The 16,406-nt window shown below is 49.0% G+C and overlaps 1 protein-coding gene across 2 annotated transcripts; it reads left to right on the forward strand.

The window, feature by feature from the left end:
• Positions 1-210: 210 nt before the first annotated feature.
• Positions 211-13,572, forward strand: TBX3 (T-box transcription factor 3). 2 transcript variants are annotated; one of them, XM_019734107.3, is made up of 8 exons: positions 211-1,062; positions 2,707-2,974; positions 3,906-3,965; positions 4,227-4,373; positions 6,302-6,378; positions 7,481-7,638; positions 9,038-9,714; positions 11,482-13,572. In XM_019734107.3, exons 1-8 carry the CDS (start codon positions 674-676, stop codon positions 11,941-11,943), a joined length of 2,238 nt encoding a protein of 745 aa, XP_019589666.1. In that variant the 5' UTR covers positions 211-673; the 3' UTR covers positions 11,944-13,572. The 2 variants fall into 2 exon arrangements, with proteins under 2 accessions (XP_019589666.1, XP_019589667.1); XM_019734108.3 differs by lacking the exon at positions 3,906-3,965 and having other exon boundaries at positions 222-1,062.
• Positions 13,573-16,406: the final 2,834 nt, after the last annotated feature.

Here is a 16,406-nt window from a genome sequence, read left to right on the forward strand (position 1 = left end):
CAGAGGAAGGAGGAGGAGGCGAACGGAAGCCAGTGTGCAGTTCAAGTTTTGATAGCGCTGGGAGAAGAGGGCTTAAATCAGAGTGGTGGTTTTTTTTTTTTTTTTTGCCTTTTTTTTTTTTTTTTTTTTTTTGAGGAGAGAGACTTTTTCCGCTCTCTCGCCGGCAGTTAAAGCCAGGTCCAGCGCAACTGCAGGCGCCGCCTGCGAGAAAGAGGCAGAACAAGAGAGATAGGGGGGCGGGGGGAAGAAGGAGAAGAAAAGGTAAAAAGTCTCCTAGGAGAACTGTTCGCATTTGCAACAAAGAACTGGGGGCTGGGGCGCGGTTCCTGGGACCCAGGGCCGGAGTGTCTATTTCGAGCTCCGGCGCGAGTCGAGAGGCTGCTCGGCTCCCCTCGCCTCTGAAACCGACTTGCAGAAGCGGCTTTTTAAAAACGCAAGGCACGAGGACAGTCACCCCAGCGACTATGTCTCCTGATTGCTCGCCTTGCCCTCTTTAAAAGCGGCATTCTCCTCCCCAAAAGACACTTACCCCCTCCCTTTGAGGTGCTTTAGTTGTGATTTTTTTTGCCTTTTTTCTTTTTTAAACTATGTGCTGCTGTTAACAAAACAAAACAACAAAACAGCAGCTGAGGACTTGTCCCCGGCTGGAGCCCAGCGCGCCCGCCTGGAGTGGATGAGCCTCTCCATGAGAGATCCGGTCATTCCTGGGACAAGCATGGCCTACCATCCGTTCCTACCTCACCGGGCGCCGGACTTCGCCATGAGCGCGGTGCTGGGTCACCAGCCGCCCTTCTTCCCCGCGCTGACTCTGCCTCCCAACGGCGCGGCGGCGCTCTCGCTGCCGGGCGCCCTGGCCAAGCCGATCATGGATCAATTGGTGGGGGCAGCCGAGACCGGCATCCCTTTCTCGTCCCTGGGGCCCCAGGCGCATCTGAGGCCTCTGAAGACCATGGAGCCCGAAGAAGAGGTGGAAGATGACCCTAAGGTTCACCTCGAGGCCAAAGAACTTTGGGATCAGTTCCACAAGCGAGGCACCGAGATGGTGATTACTAAGTCGGGAAGGTAAGCAAGCAGCGGGCCCCCTCCCTAAAATTATTGGAGGGTTTTCCCCTCCCTTTCTCTCTCTTCTCCCAGGACAGTCGGTTTGTCAGTAATTTTGCCTTAGAGGAAAACTTTAGTCCCCCTGGAACTCTGCACAGAGACTCCCGGGCCTGACCCCGTGGCAGGAAATTTCAGCTTACCTGGGTGTCTGCAGGCGGCGGTTTTTCCTAACTTAAGTCTGCATCCTGGGTTTCCTACAGCATAGACAGTTTTTTCGGTGGAGCCCAGACATTTCTGCAGGGAGAAAGAAAACCACCTCACTGCAGGAGTTTCATTGTTTAAACCTTTCTGAAACATCCTTCTGGCTTTGTTGATGTTTTGTTTTTGTCTGTTTCATTTTGTGCTCAGAAAAATGTAAAGCCCCTTTCTTTTGTGTGGTAACGAGAGGCCTGTCACCAGCTTACTCTGGCTCTTTCTGCCCTCCAGCCTAGCCTTTGGGTCTGGAGGGGGCCTGAGCCTTCGGCTGCCAGGGTCAGAGAGGCCGCTGGGTTTGTTTGTCCACACCGCTTCACGTGTCTGTAATCTGAGGGAGAGTTCAGCAGGGGATTTTGGGATAATTAAAATTACATTTGCAAACCCAAAGAGCCAGTGGGGAGACCTAGACAGATGAAATGCTTCTGTATTATGTGTGAATACTATCAACCATATTTTACGTAACGTTTAGAGGTCCTTGCCTGACCCGAAACCTGCCTGTCACTTAAAATCACAGATTTTTTTTTATGGCATTGAAGTTTATCAAGGCATAAAGTTGAAAGAATAAAAATAAAATGCCTCGCTTGATGTCTTCAGCTTTCTGTGTCTTTCTTTCCAAGCTAAAGGAGGCCAAAGTTGGGCATAAAAATGCTCAGACCCAGGAGACATTTAGCCAGTTTCACAGCGAAGTGCTTCCTTTTAAGTCGAGAGTATAGAATGCCAACACTTCTGGGAAATAAATAGCAATTTGGTGGCACAATCTTGCAGTTTTTGACTGGCCGGAGCAATCGGGGGAATGTGGTTAGCAGCTCCTAGGCAGATTGGTTATCAGGCCTGGGAGTCCACCCCAATCTACAAAATTCGTTTTAAGAACTCACCGAGTCCAGTTTCATTTCGCCAGCAGCGGGATGGCAGTTCTGAAGCAGGAGTACAACTTGACGTTTATTTCCTTGATACGTTTAACCTTTTCTCATCGACGGGTGGTGGAAAATTCTAGCCTTAACTGACCCGCACTTTTAAAATCCTACCCCGAGCTGTTTAGAACTAGACACCCACAGGAAAAAGCATGGGCAAGAATTTCTCTATAAAGAGGACAATCTATAAAGTCACAATCTATAAACAGAAAAAATATATATATAAAGAAATTGTGAGACGAGGTAGAGAAATGCAGTGCCATAATTCCCTTGTTTTGAATCTTGGGACATTTAAAGATTGAGAAATGGAGCCTATTTAATACTTCTGTTGTGGAAGAAAACAATTTTGCACCTAGCCACACTGAAACAAATAAGCTCACCCATCATAGTAGCACATTTTAAATTTAATTTAAATATTTTAGGATAAATAGAGACTCAAACCCAAGATTCTAAGTGACTTATTTATTTATTTTTTCTTTTCCCTTCTCTCCTATTGCAGGCGAATGTTCCCCCCATTTAAAGTAAGATGTTCTGGGCTGGATAAAAAAGCTAAATATATTTTGTTGATGGACATTATAGCTGCTGATGACTGTCGATATAAATTTCACAATTCTCGGTGGATGGTGGCGGGTAAGGCTGACCCTGAAATGCCAAAGAGAATGTATATTCACCCGGACAGCCCGGCTACCGGGGAACAGTGGATGTCCAAAGTTGTCACTTTCCACAAACTGAAACTCACCAACAACATTTCGGACAAACACGGATTTGTAAGTTTCATCGCTCCCTTCAGTAAAATGTTCTCTTTCTTCACTCTAGCAAAGGCAATGCTTCCCCCATGCCATTTAAAATCGTGAGTTTCTGCTCAGACTTCTCCCTTGCTCTCTGTAGTGAAACGTAGCGTACTTGTTGGATCTACTACAGAGTCGGTGAGAGAACTCAGAGTCGGGGGTGTTTCTCTACGGAGAATGGAAGGCCTGGCGTTCTAAAAGAAACTAGGTCAAGAAAACGTACCAGTGCCTGTTTTAGGGCAATTCCAGGTCTTGGGAAAAGCCTGACCTGACAGTGAAGTAAAAACTAATCGCTAAAATATAAAATCAATGTTAAAGTTATGTATTCATAAAGGATTTATTTTAAGATATCATACGCATCTTTGGAAACCAGCCATTTTATTTCTTGGGAGAGTTTTAAGGTTCGAAGCCTTGATTACATTGGTGAAAGGGTGTGATTCCATGTTGGGGAAGACTTTTTCTTTTGCTGAAAAAAGAATCTGGCTTAGGTGAAAGTCAGGTCTACTAGAAATGAGACAGATCTCCAGTGCAAAAATTGTGTGCGTATTGGGAGTGTATACATTCGGTGCGAGCATGCTTAGAAACTTTCAGGAGACTTGGATTGCTTGTAAAAGTCAAGCAAAGGACCTTTTGCCCCGGCCCCTACCCCTCCCCAACATTTAATAAAATAAACAGTGATAAGCGAGGAATAAGCAGAAAGATTAGGCCCAGGAAAGACGAGAATGGCGCGGAAATATCTTCAGCGGGCAGGAATTGCATTTGAAGCCCTTGATTTGATTAAGGCGTAAATATTCCTCTCTAGAGTTCAGCCTTTCAGGGTTTTAAGTGGAGTGGGCTCGTCAATTAGTGGGCGCTTAAAGGACTGAATCATTTTGTAAATTAAAATGCATGTTTTTCTCTATCTTTTAAGACTTTGGCCTTCCCAAGTGATCACGCAACGTGGCAGGGGAATTATAGTTTTGGTACTCAGGTAGGCTAGGGTTCAAGGTTCAAATGAACCTTAGATGGTGAGGGTGGGGGGGACCCTTTGGAAACTGACGAGCAAATTGGATTCTCCGGAAGATAACATCTGTGGAGGGAAATGTACCCAAAGAGGTGCTTCCAGGAGGTGGGCTCCTTCCGACCGTGGTACCCTCCGGTGGGGTAGCTGTCAGCCTGGCAGGGGTTCTAAGATCCTGTTTGTCCCTCTAAATCCTTTTTTGATGTGTGTCTCTTCTCCCTGCCCCTGCAGACTATACTGAACTCTATGCACAAATACCAGCCCCGGTTTCACATCGTCAGAGCCAATGACATCCTGAAACTTCCTTATAGTACATTTCGGACATACTTGTTCCCCGAAACCGAATTCATCGCTGTGACAGCATATCAGAATGATAAGGTAACCGAAGATGCTTTTCTTTTTAATGGTGATGTTTTTTCCTGCCCTTTAAACTGCTTTGGGTGAGGAGGAGAAAGTCACAGGAGAATTGGGATGGGGGCCTCGCGTTTTCTTTTTGTGATTTGGCTGTCAGTGGGGCTTTTGCGAAAAGGGGCCGCTAGCACATTGCAGAGGCAGAAGAAAAAAGAAGGAAAAAATGCCAAACTAACTTTGCCAGTGAGAAGCTCCAGTAACCACTGTTGCTGATGCCCCACCCCCACCCCACCCTGGGCTTTCCCCTGTTTGTTTCAAGGTTCATCTTCTTCTTCAGGAAGAAGTTTCAAGGAATCAGCTAAACATTTAAGGCAAAAGCCACTGGGGATACTGGGAGGAGAATCCCAGTAGAGACCAGCTTTTCTCCCCTAGCCAGAAATCCTGAGTAGCTGATCTGGTTTTTATTACCTTTTATGCTGCTGTGCTTTTTATGGTGTGTGTGTGTGTGTGTGTGTGTGTGTGTGTGTGTGTGTTTGGAAAAACCTACTCTGATCACAGGGTCATGCTAATTGAGTTGTCTGAGGCTTTTGAGAGGAGGTAACCAAAGTCACCACTTCATTTGAAGTTTTTTTCTCCCTTGGACCTGAGGCCGGGGATTAATAGTGTACCCAAATGGAACAGCAGGCAGCACCTGGTATATAAAATTATGGTGGCCTGAAGGTCATGGGCACATAGCACAGAGACACAAAGCGACTCTTGCTGCTGATCCACCAGTTGCCAGCTTGCTGTTAGCAGGCAGTTATGGGGGTGGGGGTGGGGGGCAACTGGGGACCCCTGTTCTTCAACTTCTGAACCCTGGATCTCAGTGAGAGTCCAGCCCACTGGACAACACCTGCATTTTGAATTCACTATCACTGTAGGTGGGTCCTCTGTGGCCGGCTGATGGGGGTGTTTTCAGGTATATTTCCTTAGTATGGAGATGAAGATATTACGACTTCTCTCTGCAAGTCTTCCACACACGAATTTATTCCAAGACCAAGAATCCAGCCATGGGGCCCTTTTCCACCTCTAGGGAACTCTGTATATATTATTTTGTTCACCCAAAGGGAAGGGATTTGAAAGATTACATACTATGTATGGCATTTTTTCCCCCTCACTGTGTAGAATGCATGCTCCCTCTAGGCCCAGAATCCAGTGAATCTTAAATTGCTGGTGTAATAATAAATTGTAGCATTTTTGATCAGACAAAGAGGCCATGGGCCTTCTCCACCTAATGGCGGTGGCAGAGCATATAAATGAAAACAAATGTTTCCAGTGGTCATTTGGTCCTTTTAAATCTGGAATTGTCAATATTGTAATTCCCCAAACCGCCCCCCCCAGCAAAAAAATCAAACCCACTCTGGCACAAGAGTAGCGAAACCCCATAAATCATTTTATTAGATTCACAGAAAAGGTTGGAGTGTATGGAGTGTGTGTGTGTGTGTGTGTGTGTGTGTGTGTGTGTGTGTGTGTGTGTTTGGGGGCAGGAAATATGCTGCAACATATTTTATGATTAATTGCACTGTATAAAAAAGTCAAAATGAAAGCATACTTTTAAAATCTACAGGTTGTCCCTTTTGACTGTTCTGACAACTTTTCCATTTTTAAGCCCAAACTGTCAGCTGCCCAAAGAAAAGAATGAGGGATTTCCCAGGTAGGGTAATTTCAGCCTGGAATCCCTTGTTGGCCTCCTATGGGAGACCCAAGACATGGTAGAGTTTCCCTTGATTTTTATCTCAGACCCTCCAAACTTCTGTTATTATCTCCTCTCCCTTTCTCTTTAACCTGGCATATCTGAATGAGGTCTCCTGTTGGCAGTCAAATTTCTAGTAAACTGTTGAGTTGGGGAAAACACCCCCAGAACATTCTAGAAAGTGAGGCCAATGTGTCTCTCTTGCTTGTGTCTCCTCCTTTAGATAACTCAGTTAAAAATAGACAACAACCCTTTTGCAAAAGGTTTCCGGGACACTGGAAATGGCAGGAGAGAAAAACGGTAAGCTGAGATAGTTACTTATTTCTCAGGTAATTTAGAAAAAAAAATCACTTTGCTAGGTCCCAAGTCTCACTGTTAGAATTGGGATGCTGGCACTTATATTGAGAAGGGGAGGGGAAGGTGGGAAATCATTTACTCCCCTGTGCCATGTGCTTGAGGATTTTGGTATACTGTACTTCTCCCACCTACTTGTTACCTTAAAGGAAATTAACTAGGCCACACCATACTTCTCTCTGGAAGAAAAGCATCAGGGATAATTGATTATATACAGATGCCTATTAATTCCTAATTAATTGAAGTTCATCCTGGGCAGGTCCCAGGAAAGAACTAAGCCGTGCACAAAATGCTTTGGAATTTTTGCAATCTCGTCCTGCAAATACCATCAGACAGAACTGAATCCCCTGGAGAAATCTGTGGTTCCCTTTTTCATGGGTACATGTATCATTTTGCATTAAGCAGACAGCTGGTTAGTATATGAAAGAAGCTCTCCACTCCCCCACCCACTTTCAAAGAATTTCTAAAATCCAGAAAATCAACCCCAATTTTTAACCTATCCCCTGAGGGGGGGTTGGGCATTAAAAAATAATTTCTAACATCTAAACAGATTTTTTACTCCAATTAATGTGTTGGCGAAACGATTACAGAAAAGTGCACCATGAAATAACCACTTCCTCCCAATCTTAGCAACCAGTGGGGAGTTTGTAGGCTGTTTGTGTTCACCGGGTTAGGTCCCCCGTCCCCTCCCTCTGCCAGGCCTGCTGTTCAGCTGTCTCTGGTCAGCTCCAACCTCCCCTCTTGCTTTTTTGCTTTTAAACAAGATTTCACAGCTCAAGCCCATGCCCTTTCCTTAATGAAACTCTGATCTTGAATAAATGCAACCTGAGTCGCCTTCCTGGTGCCACACTCTTCAGCCCAGTTAGAGGGTCAAGAACAATGCATAGGTCTGTGTGGCTGCCCCCAGGCAAGCAGATTGCAGAATTAGTGTTGTCCGTGGGCAGCAGGCAAGGTGAGGTGTGTGTGCCTCTTTGGAGTGGGTGAGACACAGAAAGGGGGGAAATGTATGTTCCGTTCTGTAATGGCTGGGTGTGGGCTTCTGCCTCAGGAAACAGCTCACCCTGCAGTCCATGAGGGTGTTCGATGACAGACACAAAAAGGAGAATGGCACCTCCGATGAGTCCTCAAGCGAACAGGCAGCCTTCAGCTGTTTTGCTCAGTCCTCGTCCCCAGCTGTCTCCACTGTTGGGACATCTAACCTCAAAGGTAAGCCTGGTCACCTTCGATGTCTGGACTCCGGGTCTTGGAGGCCTAGAAGCATTGGGGACCGGGGCACACACCAGGGAACTTGCCCTTCAAAAGCTGCAGACCCTTCTTGAATTTCCGAAAACTGGAGCCAACATTCACAAAGGGTGATCGGGTGTGTGTGTCCCCCTTCTAAGCTAATAGAAGAACAGCTCAGAATCCCTTCCCTCAAACCTTAGTTTGACTGGGAGTAAGGATGGTGTTGGTCTGTATATTCCCTCTTGGTGGCCGCCCCCCTCCCCTGCTTAGAAAACTGCCTGGAGCACTTTCTCTGCCCTCCCATTGTCTCCAATCAAGCAGCTACTGACTTTTTTTTTACCATCTTTGATCTCAAAGGTAAAATGTGTTGGACTGGGGGAGGCCAGGGATTCTCTGCCACCTGGAACAGAGATGGTGGCCGAGAAAACATAGAGCAACAACCTGTGCAAGGAGATGGAGCACAGGGAATGTGAATTGGGGAGGGGTGGGGAGGGGTGGGGAGGGGTCGAGATGGTTCAAATCCCCAGTTGGTTTCCTGTGTTTAAAGAGCAAAGAACTATTTCTATGGAAAGATACACACACTCGCGCAACGGGAAGAAACCTGTTTTTTATGTTTAATAAAAAATGAAAGTCCTTTCTGTCATCAATCCATTTAAGCTTTAAACATAAAATAGGATCCCCTTTTCTTTTTTCCTAGTAGGACACCCACAGAGGGTGTGGTGAGAGCAAAAAGAATCTCTGATTGTCTGGGGGCAGGAGGGGGCTGCCCATCACCCATCTGTCTGTTGGGACTGGGGCAAACAGAGGCCCAGTGGAGTGTGTGTGTGTTAGGGGCGGGGTGTTCGTTTCTGCCACTACCAATTCAGATGTCAGGGTTCTTTCCAAACAAATCCTTCCGAAAGAATTCACAAATGTGTGGAAGGTGCAGCTCTTCATCAGTCACTGAACAAAGACCCTAAAGGTGTTCCGCAGTGAGTGTTAGTGTAAGTTACTTTTTATTTTAAAAAAGTAAATTTGCAACCAAATAGGAAACAGTGAGTAAAGGCAAAGTCAGACACACAGTAGGAGCTCCATCCTTGCTTGCAAAAAAAAAAAAAAAAAAAAAAAAAAAAAATTCATTACCGACTGGGGGGAGGATTTCAGCCTATCCAAATACCTTAAGTTCATTATTAGCTCATTGAATTTTTCCACTAAAGTTATGAAGTATCATCACTCCCATTTTGCAGATAAGAGTACTGAGGCACAGGGAGGTTAAGGGGCTTGCCGGGTGTTACCCAGCTAGTAAGTGGCCAAGCCAAGATTCAAACTGGGAAACTGGCTTTCCACTGGTCCAGATTGGAACTAACGCCCTTCCGCCCTGCCTTTTCCCCTCCTATGGTAGATCTGTGTGCCAGCGAGGGTGAGAGTGACGCTGAGGCCGAGAGCAAAGAGGAGCACGGCCCGGAGGCCTGCGACGCAGCCAAGATCTCCACCACCACGTCGGAGGAGCCGAGCCGCGACAAGGGCAGCCCGGCGGTCAAGGCTCACCTATTCTCGGCGGAGCCCGGAGGCCGGCCTCGCGACAGCGGGCGGATGGACAAGGCGTCTCCCGACTCGCGTCACAGTCCGGCCACCATCTCGTCCAGCACCCGCGGCCTGGGCGCAGAGGAACGCCGAAGCCCAGGCCGTGAGGGCGCGGCCACGTCCAAGGCCGAGGAAGCGCGCGCGCTGCCAGGCAAGGAGGCCTTCGCGCCTCTCACGGTGCAGACCGATGCGGCCACAGCGCACCTGGGCCAGGGCCCGCTGCCTGGCCTTGGCTTCGCCCCGGGCCTGGCTGGCCAGCAGTTTTTCAACGGGCACCCGCTCTTCCTGCACCCCGGCCAGTTCGCTATGGGGGGCGCCTTCTCCAGCATGGCCGCCGGCATGGGGCCCCTGTTGGCCACTGTGTCCGGGGCCTCCACTGGCGTTTCAGGCCTGGATTCTACGGCCATGGCCTCAGCCGCTGCGGCACAGGGACTGTCGGGGGCCTCCGCGGCCACCCTGCCTTTCCACCTCCAGCAGCATGTCCTGGCCTCCCAGGTATTTATTTATCGTCCTTCCTCCTGCCTCCTCTCCAGCCCCTCCCTCCATGCACCCTTTGATACCAGACCCTCACCCAGTCTCCGGCCTAGTAGCTTTAAATGATAATAATTGCTAGGTGCAAGCCTTATCTCATTGATTCATTATAACCTCACACTTACCCCCCCAAAAAACTTAGTTTTTTTCACAGTCAAGGGCTGTTTATAGCAGAGTAGGTACATAGTAATAATAATTATACCCAGCACTGTGTTGTGCTGGGCATTCTTCTAAGTACTTGATTTATTCTGACTTCAGTGGGACTAGTATCACCTCCACTTCATAGATGAAGCCCAGAGATGTTGAGTAACTATCCAAGGTCACACAGCCAGTAGGTGGTGGAGCTAAGAGTCTACCCCAGGCAGTCTGACTTCAGGGTCTGTGATTTTCACTTCAGAGCTGAAAGGTCTCTTAACTGTCTCATAACCAACCTTCCCCAAGGAATTAAACAAGGGGGAGACTGAGGCCTGGGGAGAGGAAGTGACTCCCTGGGTGGGAACTGAGTCTTGAGTTTTCCAGCCTTTTCTCCCAATTTGAAGCTTTTTCCCTGCCCCCCTTCCCCCACCCCAAGCAGGCCTGTTCCCCAAAAGGGTTAATATTTTGTGCACACGTGGGAAATGTCAGAGGAGAGGGACAGCCTGGCGGCCTCTGTATGGTTCAGACAGCTGTGCTGGAACATGGGGTGGCAGAGGAGAAGTCTCAGGCCGCTTGGAAACGCTCTGAACTGGCAAAAAGGTTCTGAGGGGTTTTCTGCATGCCCTTGCCTTTTGTTTTCTCTGGGCACATTCTTCTCCCTTCCTTGAGCCAAGAGGCAGGATTGGCCTCCCACTCTGGGGGAGGAGGGGACTGGTTTCTGGCCTTTCTCAATTCCTGCCATCTCCTCCATTAGCTCCTCTTGGAGACCTGGTTGTAGGTGGGCAGGTGATAGGTGTGCAAGGGGCTGCCTGGGCAATCTCAAGGGAAGGGACAGGTAACTGGCCCGGATCTGGGTCCCTGGATTTTAAATTCCGCTTCTGCCACTTTACTAGCTGAGTGATTTCCTGTGACCCTGGGGCCTACCTCAGTTTCTCCACCTGTAACACCAGTATATCAGGCTAGGTTCCTTCTTTGTCTCTGTTTATAGTAAATCCCCTTTTCCTCCTCCATTCCCAGTTTCCTTTTGCTTAACTTCCCTGGATTTTTTTCATTAGCAACACTTCCAGGGTTGAAGTAGGAGAGTTTGGGGTGGGGGGAACCAAGATGAAAAATAATTCTGTCTAATAATTTACGTCGTCTGGCTTTCACTCAGCTGCCATTGCGGGTAGACTGACTCGATTGTCCCATTTAACAGGTGCAGCAACTGACCCTGAGGGGAGAATTTCTAACAGTCCTATTGGCCAGGCACCTTACTAGCTCATTTAATATTTACAAAGTCCCCAACAGTATATGAATTATTTAATATTCCCCTGGTTATTTTTTTTATACAAGAAAGCTGAAGAACAGGGACGGAAATATCTAGGCCTAGAGTGGCACAGCTAAGATTTAGACCTGGAGAAATAAGTCTGAGTGTCCTCCTCCCCCTCTCTCCAACTTCACATCCCCAGAGAGAAAGAACAATGACTTGTGCAAGGTCCCAGGTTGGTGGGAGTGGGGGTAGGAGTGTGGGGGAGGGGAATAGACAAGGGTGGCTTCTTCCTACCGCACAGCCCCTTCTCGGCTGACTCGCTGGATGCATTTCTTTTCCTTCCCCAGGGCCTGGCCATGTCGCCTTTCGGAAGCCTGTTCCCTTACCCTTACACGTACATGGCGGCGGCGGCGGCCGCCTCCTCCGCAGCGGCCTCCAGCTCGGTGCACCGTCACCCCTTCCTCAACCTGAACACCATGCGTCCTCGGCTGCGTTACAGCCCCTACTCCATCCCCCTGCCGGTCCCCGACAGCAGCAGCCTGCTTACCACCGCCCTGCCGTCCATGGCGGCGGTCGCGGGGCCCCTGGACGCCAAAGCCGCTGCCCTGGCCGCCAGCCCGGCCTCGGTGGCTGTGGACTCGGGCTCAGAACTCAACAGCCGTTCCTCCACCCTCTCCTCCAGCTCGGTGTCCTTGTCGCCCAAACTCTGCCCTGAGAAAGAGGCGGCCACCAGCGAACTGCAGAGCATCCAGCGGTTGGTCAGCGGCTTGGAAGCCAAGCCGGACAGGTCCCGCAGCGCGTCCCCATAAGCCCCTCCCCAGAAAAGTCTCTTCATTCCAGTCCAGTCACGTCTGCAGTGCACTTTGTTGGATGTAAAATAAACCACGGACGTGCAGTGGGGTTAGCCCTGCTTTGTGCAGTCCTGTCTGGGAAGGGGTGCCGGACTCCCTCGAGAGAATATGCTAGAAACAGGCTCTGTCTTCTTGGCGTGGTTTATATATCCGGGATCTGGCTCAGATTCTGGGGGCTCAGAAACGTCTGTTGCATTGAGCTGTTGCGGGTGGGAGTTAAAACAGGTCTGTCCAGAGCACCTCCAGCGAGGCAAGTCTGGGAGCCTGGGAAGAAAAAGGTAGCCAGGTCTACCCAGAGGGGAGGTGTTGAAAGACTTCTCCCCCAGTGCAGATTTATATATTTTTTCCTTCACCGTGTCAAGTGGAAACAAAAACAAATAAAATTTAAAAAAAAATACCGGGGGCAAATGAATACATTAACATGATTCTGTTTGTGAAGTTTAAAAACTTTATAGTGACTTGCATATCAGTTCTAAATAAATTACTGAGCAGCATTGTTTTTTTTGGGGGGGTGGGGTGGGAGTCGCTGCCAGCTTTGTTTAGTCTCTATTAAGGAAATCTGTGTCTTTTTAATATTCTTGTGATGTTTTAAGAGCCGCTATAGGTCTCTTCTTGCATGTTCCACAGTGATGTATTTGTGGTTTTTCATTTTGAATGCTTGCTTTTAGAGAGAAAAGAACATGACCCCACACCTTTTACCCAGTTCTCATCGGCAACCCCAAGGGGGAGGATTTAAAGGGAAGAGGTGGGGAAGACACAAAAAAATGAGTTTATTTTATCTAAGCTCTGTAGCAGGATTCATGTCTCTCTGGCGGTTCTTTCTCTTTCCTGTATATGCAATAACAAGGTTTTAAAAAAATAATAAAGAAGAAGCGAGACTATTAGCAAAGTATTTATGTAATTATTTGATAACTCTTGTAAATAGGTGGAATATGAATGCTTGGAAAATTAAACTTTAATTTATTGACATTGTATATAGCTCTATGTAAATAGGATTGCAGCTGTCAGGTTTTGTGTTGTTTTCCTTTAGTCAGTTTTACTTCAAGGTCACAGGATCGCCTTTAAAACTAGAAAACACACTTTTCTGCACCAACACCAACACACTTTCAAAAGAATCGTCTGCAAAAAAATTTTTTTTTTCTTTTTTAATGTCTAAGAGTGAGGGAAAGTGCTATTGCCTATTTTATGCAAGATTGGGAAGGTGGGGCTACTTCCCAGCTCCACCTTAAATTCCTTAAAATATAACACCCTAAAGAGTGGTTCTGAGATTGCTTGGGGGTGGGAAGGGTGGGGAGTACAGAGGCTGTGGTTTGACTTTCTGATTTTTCTTTTGTATTTGTATTTGCTAGTCTCTGATTTCTTCAAATGAAGTGGAATTGACTACTGTCTTCAATATTGATGGTGTTTTGAATTGGTGCCTATAGAGATATATTCACAGTTCAAAAGTCAGGTGCTGAGAGATTGTTTAAGACAAAAACTCATGAAGGTATACTTTGTGTTATAATTGTTGAGTTCTTTGGTTTTCTGTATTTCTCCCCCTCTCTTTAAAACGTCATTGAAATTTCAATAAATTTTTATTGAAATGTCTTTGGGCCTCGTGTTAAGTGCTTTCTTTAAGGAACTTTCTTGAGAGCGGAGTCTTTCTCCTTCCTTCCTCTATCCCCTTCTCTTTGCCTTTAAGTAATTAAGACCGCCCCCACTGAACCAAAATGAGCTGTCACTCAAGTTACAAAGCTAAAAACAAAAGTCCCTCACTCGGTCGAAGAGAGCCAGCCGCTTCAATCTGAAATTACTTTTCCTTTAAATTAGGGAGGAAAACGAGAGACGGAAGGGGTCTGATTAGAACTGGATAGAATAGCAATTTCATATACTTCAGTTTTAATGGAAAAAGAATGCTCCCCTCCCTATGTCAAAGTTTCCCACACGGATCCGACCAAAAATACGTTGGACAGTGAACGTTTTCGTTTTAGCCTCGTTCTCCATTTTCACCTCCATATGGGAAATCTAAGTAAAAAATACCCTTGTACCAGTGTGCAAAAAGGCTAGCAGAATCTTCTCTGGGCCAGCCCCACCTTGGCAAGACAGCAATCCCCCAGGTTGCAGGAGAAGTGGAGGAGACAACGTCCCCCCTGCAGTCCCTGGTGTCTCAGATTGGACCAGGCTGACCCAAGGCGCCCCGATGAGGCCCCATCCCGAAGTCCTGCGTGCAAAGAGCGACCAGCTCCGCGCAGAGTTGGCTGTGTCACGCGAGGGAGGAGGCCAGTTTTCCCCGCAAGGGAAAGGTAATTCCAGGGCGCATATTTGACCCCCTCCAAGGGGAAAGTCACCCAGGAGGCTGACACCCTCCTCCAGTTCTCCCCTCCAACCAGCCCCAGGCTGTTTGGGGAGTTGCCTTTTGAAGTTCAATTTATCTTTGAAACATTCAATAAAAAATGGTGAGGCCGTGACAGTATTTTGGTCTCCTAGCCTCCCCATCCCCAGCTTCTCGGAGGTGTGTGTGTGTGTGTGTGTGTGTGTGTGTGTACGCGCGTGTGTTGTGTTCGTGTGTGTATGGGTGGGGGATGAGGGAAGGTTCTCGAGGCTTTACTTGCCCTGGAGACCATGACGTGAGGACCCAGCCGGAGCCTGCCTGGCGGCTGCCCTTCTCCCCCCTCCCTGGAGCCCGCCAGCCCGGCCCCAAGTCCCTGTCACCTTCGAGCCTCTTGAATGGCCGGCGAGGAGGACTCCCTCCCCTCCTTCATCCTGTACTTGGAAGGGGATCGGGGTCGGGACCTTTTGAAGAGGGGGGCAAAGCCCCTTCCACCTCCAGCTAGCCTTTCCTGCGCTGTCTCCCGGGGTGGGAACGAGAACAATCGGGGCGGGGGCTAACCGCCTGGGGACCTTCGGGGCGCTAGCTCCACGGAGGATTCGGAGATTTCCAGGGCGAGCGCGGGTTCTTGGCCCCGCGATTACACGCGGTGCTGCGCCCCTGGAAGGTGCTAGTTGGGTTGCGCCCAGCGGCGCTTTCCCGAGTGGGGGCAAACAACCTCGGGCTCAAAGAGGGAAGGAACCCTTTTCTTTCTCCGGCCAAATTTGCAGATTTGCTCACCTCCTTTCCGCCCCTCCACCCCCAATTATCGGACAGTGCTCAGACGTGCGTCCAGCCTCTCCCACAGCTTGCTTTTTTTTTTTTTTAATCTCCTGTGTATCTTATTTGTATATAGTGATGTTAATGAGTAACTCTTGTGGCGCTGGTTGACTGTGGGGTGAATGGCTCACAATCTCTCTGGATTTCGTTGCCTATTACTCACCTGGCGCCGGTCGCAATCTCGCCGCGGGCTTTATGGTGGCGGCGGCCGCCGCGGAGGCCACTCGGGGCCGGCGCCTTCGCTTTTTTTTCCGGGCTTCGAGTGCCACCTATCTGTCTGGCCCACTAATGCGCCCCGGTGGTCGCCGCTCGCTCAGCACCCCAGCGCCTCCCGGGTGCCGTAACCTGGACGCGTACCTTTGCCCCATCTCATCCTCGCTACCCCCAGCCTGCGCTCCCCTCCTCTACGCCCCTCCACCCCCACCCCCGCCCCAGCATCGGAAGAAGCTGCCGTCGTCTCTTTCCTGAATATCACTTTCACTCCTGTTGGGGCCTCAGATGAGAAAAACAGCCCTTCCCGCCTCTGGGTTTCCAAAGAAAGTAAGAAATTCAGTGAGGGGACCCTCTCTCCTAATTTTCTCGCCAAGTACCTTGTTGCTTGGTGTAGAAATTTCCAGCAGTTCCCCCGACCCTCCCGGGCAGGGGCTAACCTGAGTTCATGCGAGGTAGATGAAAAGGATTACACCCTCCCCAATATACACAAATCAAATTCTACCCTGGATGCAATTTCCCTCTGCCTGGATGCTCTCTTTCTTACTTTAGAACTCTGGATTATTTTTTCCGGTTTTTCCACTGGCCGTGTCTACAGGGACAAAAGCCACTGCTCTCGGGAGCAGCAGTCCGTAAGAACCCCGGCAGGGCCAAGCGACCTGGTGATTTGTAGATTTAAGGTGACAAATGCGGGTGCGGGCCTAAGCCCTCCCGCCCCCCGCCCCTTGGGAAGGTCGGCTCCAAACCCGACTGCGCCCTGGCGTCTGAGACAGGCGGCGGGGGGAGTGGAGGGGGTCGCCTTTTGCTGCGCTTTGAGCTGCGGGTGAAGGCGTCCGGGTTCCTGCTGACCTCCCGGCGCTAATTGCAGGGGCCGAAGGGCGCGCTCCGGCAGAGGCAGGGGTCACGACCCTGCGTCTCTCCTCCTGGGTCCCGGCAACCCCAAAAGAGCAGGGTGTGTGCACGTGTGCGTGCGTGTGTGTGGGTAAAGCATCCCGTGGATCAGCGCTGTCCTGGAACCCACCCTTTCTTTGTGGGGGAAAGTTCCCAGCAAGTAGGACCTTTAAAAAGTTCCATCCAAGAAGGA

This window comes from Rhinolophus sinicus, chromosome 9, assembly GCF_057876585.1.
Source record: "Rhinolophus sinicus isolate RSI-liver-muscle chromosome 9, RSI-T2T, whole genome shotgun sequence".
In the NCBI taxonomy this organism is placed as follows: Eukaryota; Metazoa; Chordata; class Mammalia; order Chiroptera; family Rhinolophidae; genus Rhinolophus; species Rhinolophus sinicus.

Bases quoted from the DNA above. Each gene is read 5' to 3' on its own strand.
- TBX3 (XM_019734107.3), top strand. From the start codon at position 674: ATGAGCCTCTCCATGAGAGATCCGGTCATTCCTGGGACAAGCATGGCC. The intron at 1,063-2,706 runs GTAAGCAAGCAG...CTCCTATTGCAG, and splicing joins GTGATTACTAAGTCGGGAAG to GCGAATGTTCCCCCCATTTA. The intron at 4,374-6,301 runs GTAACCGAAGAT...CTCCTCCTTTAG, and splicing joins CAGCATATCAGAATGATAAG to ATAACTCAGTTAAAAATAGA.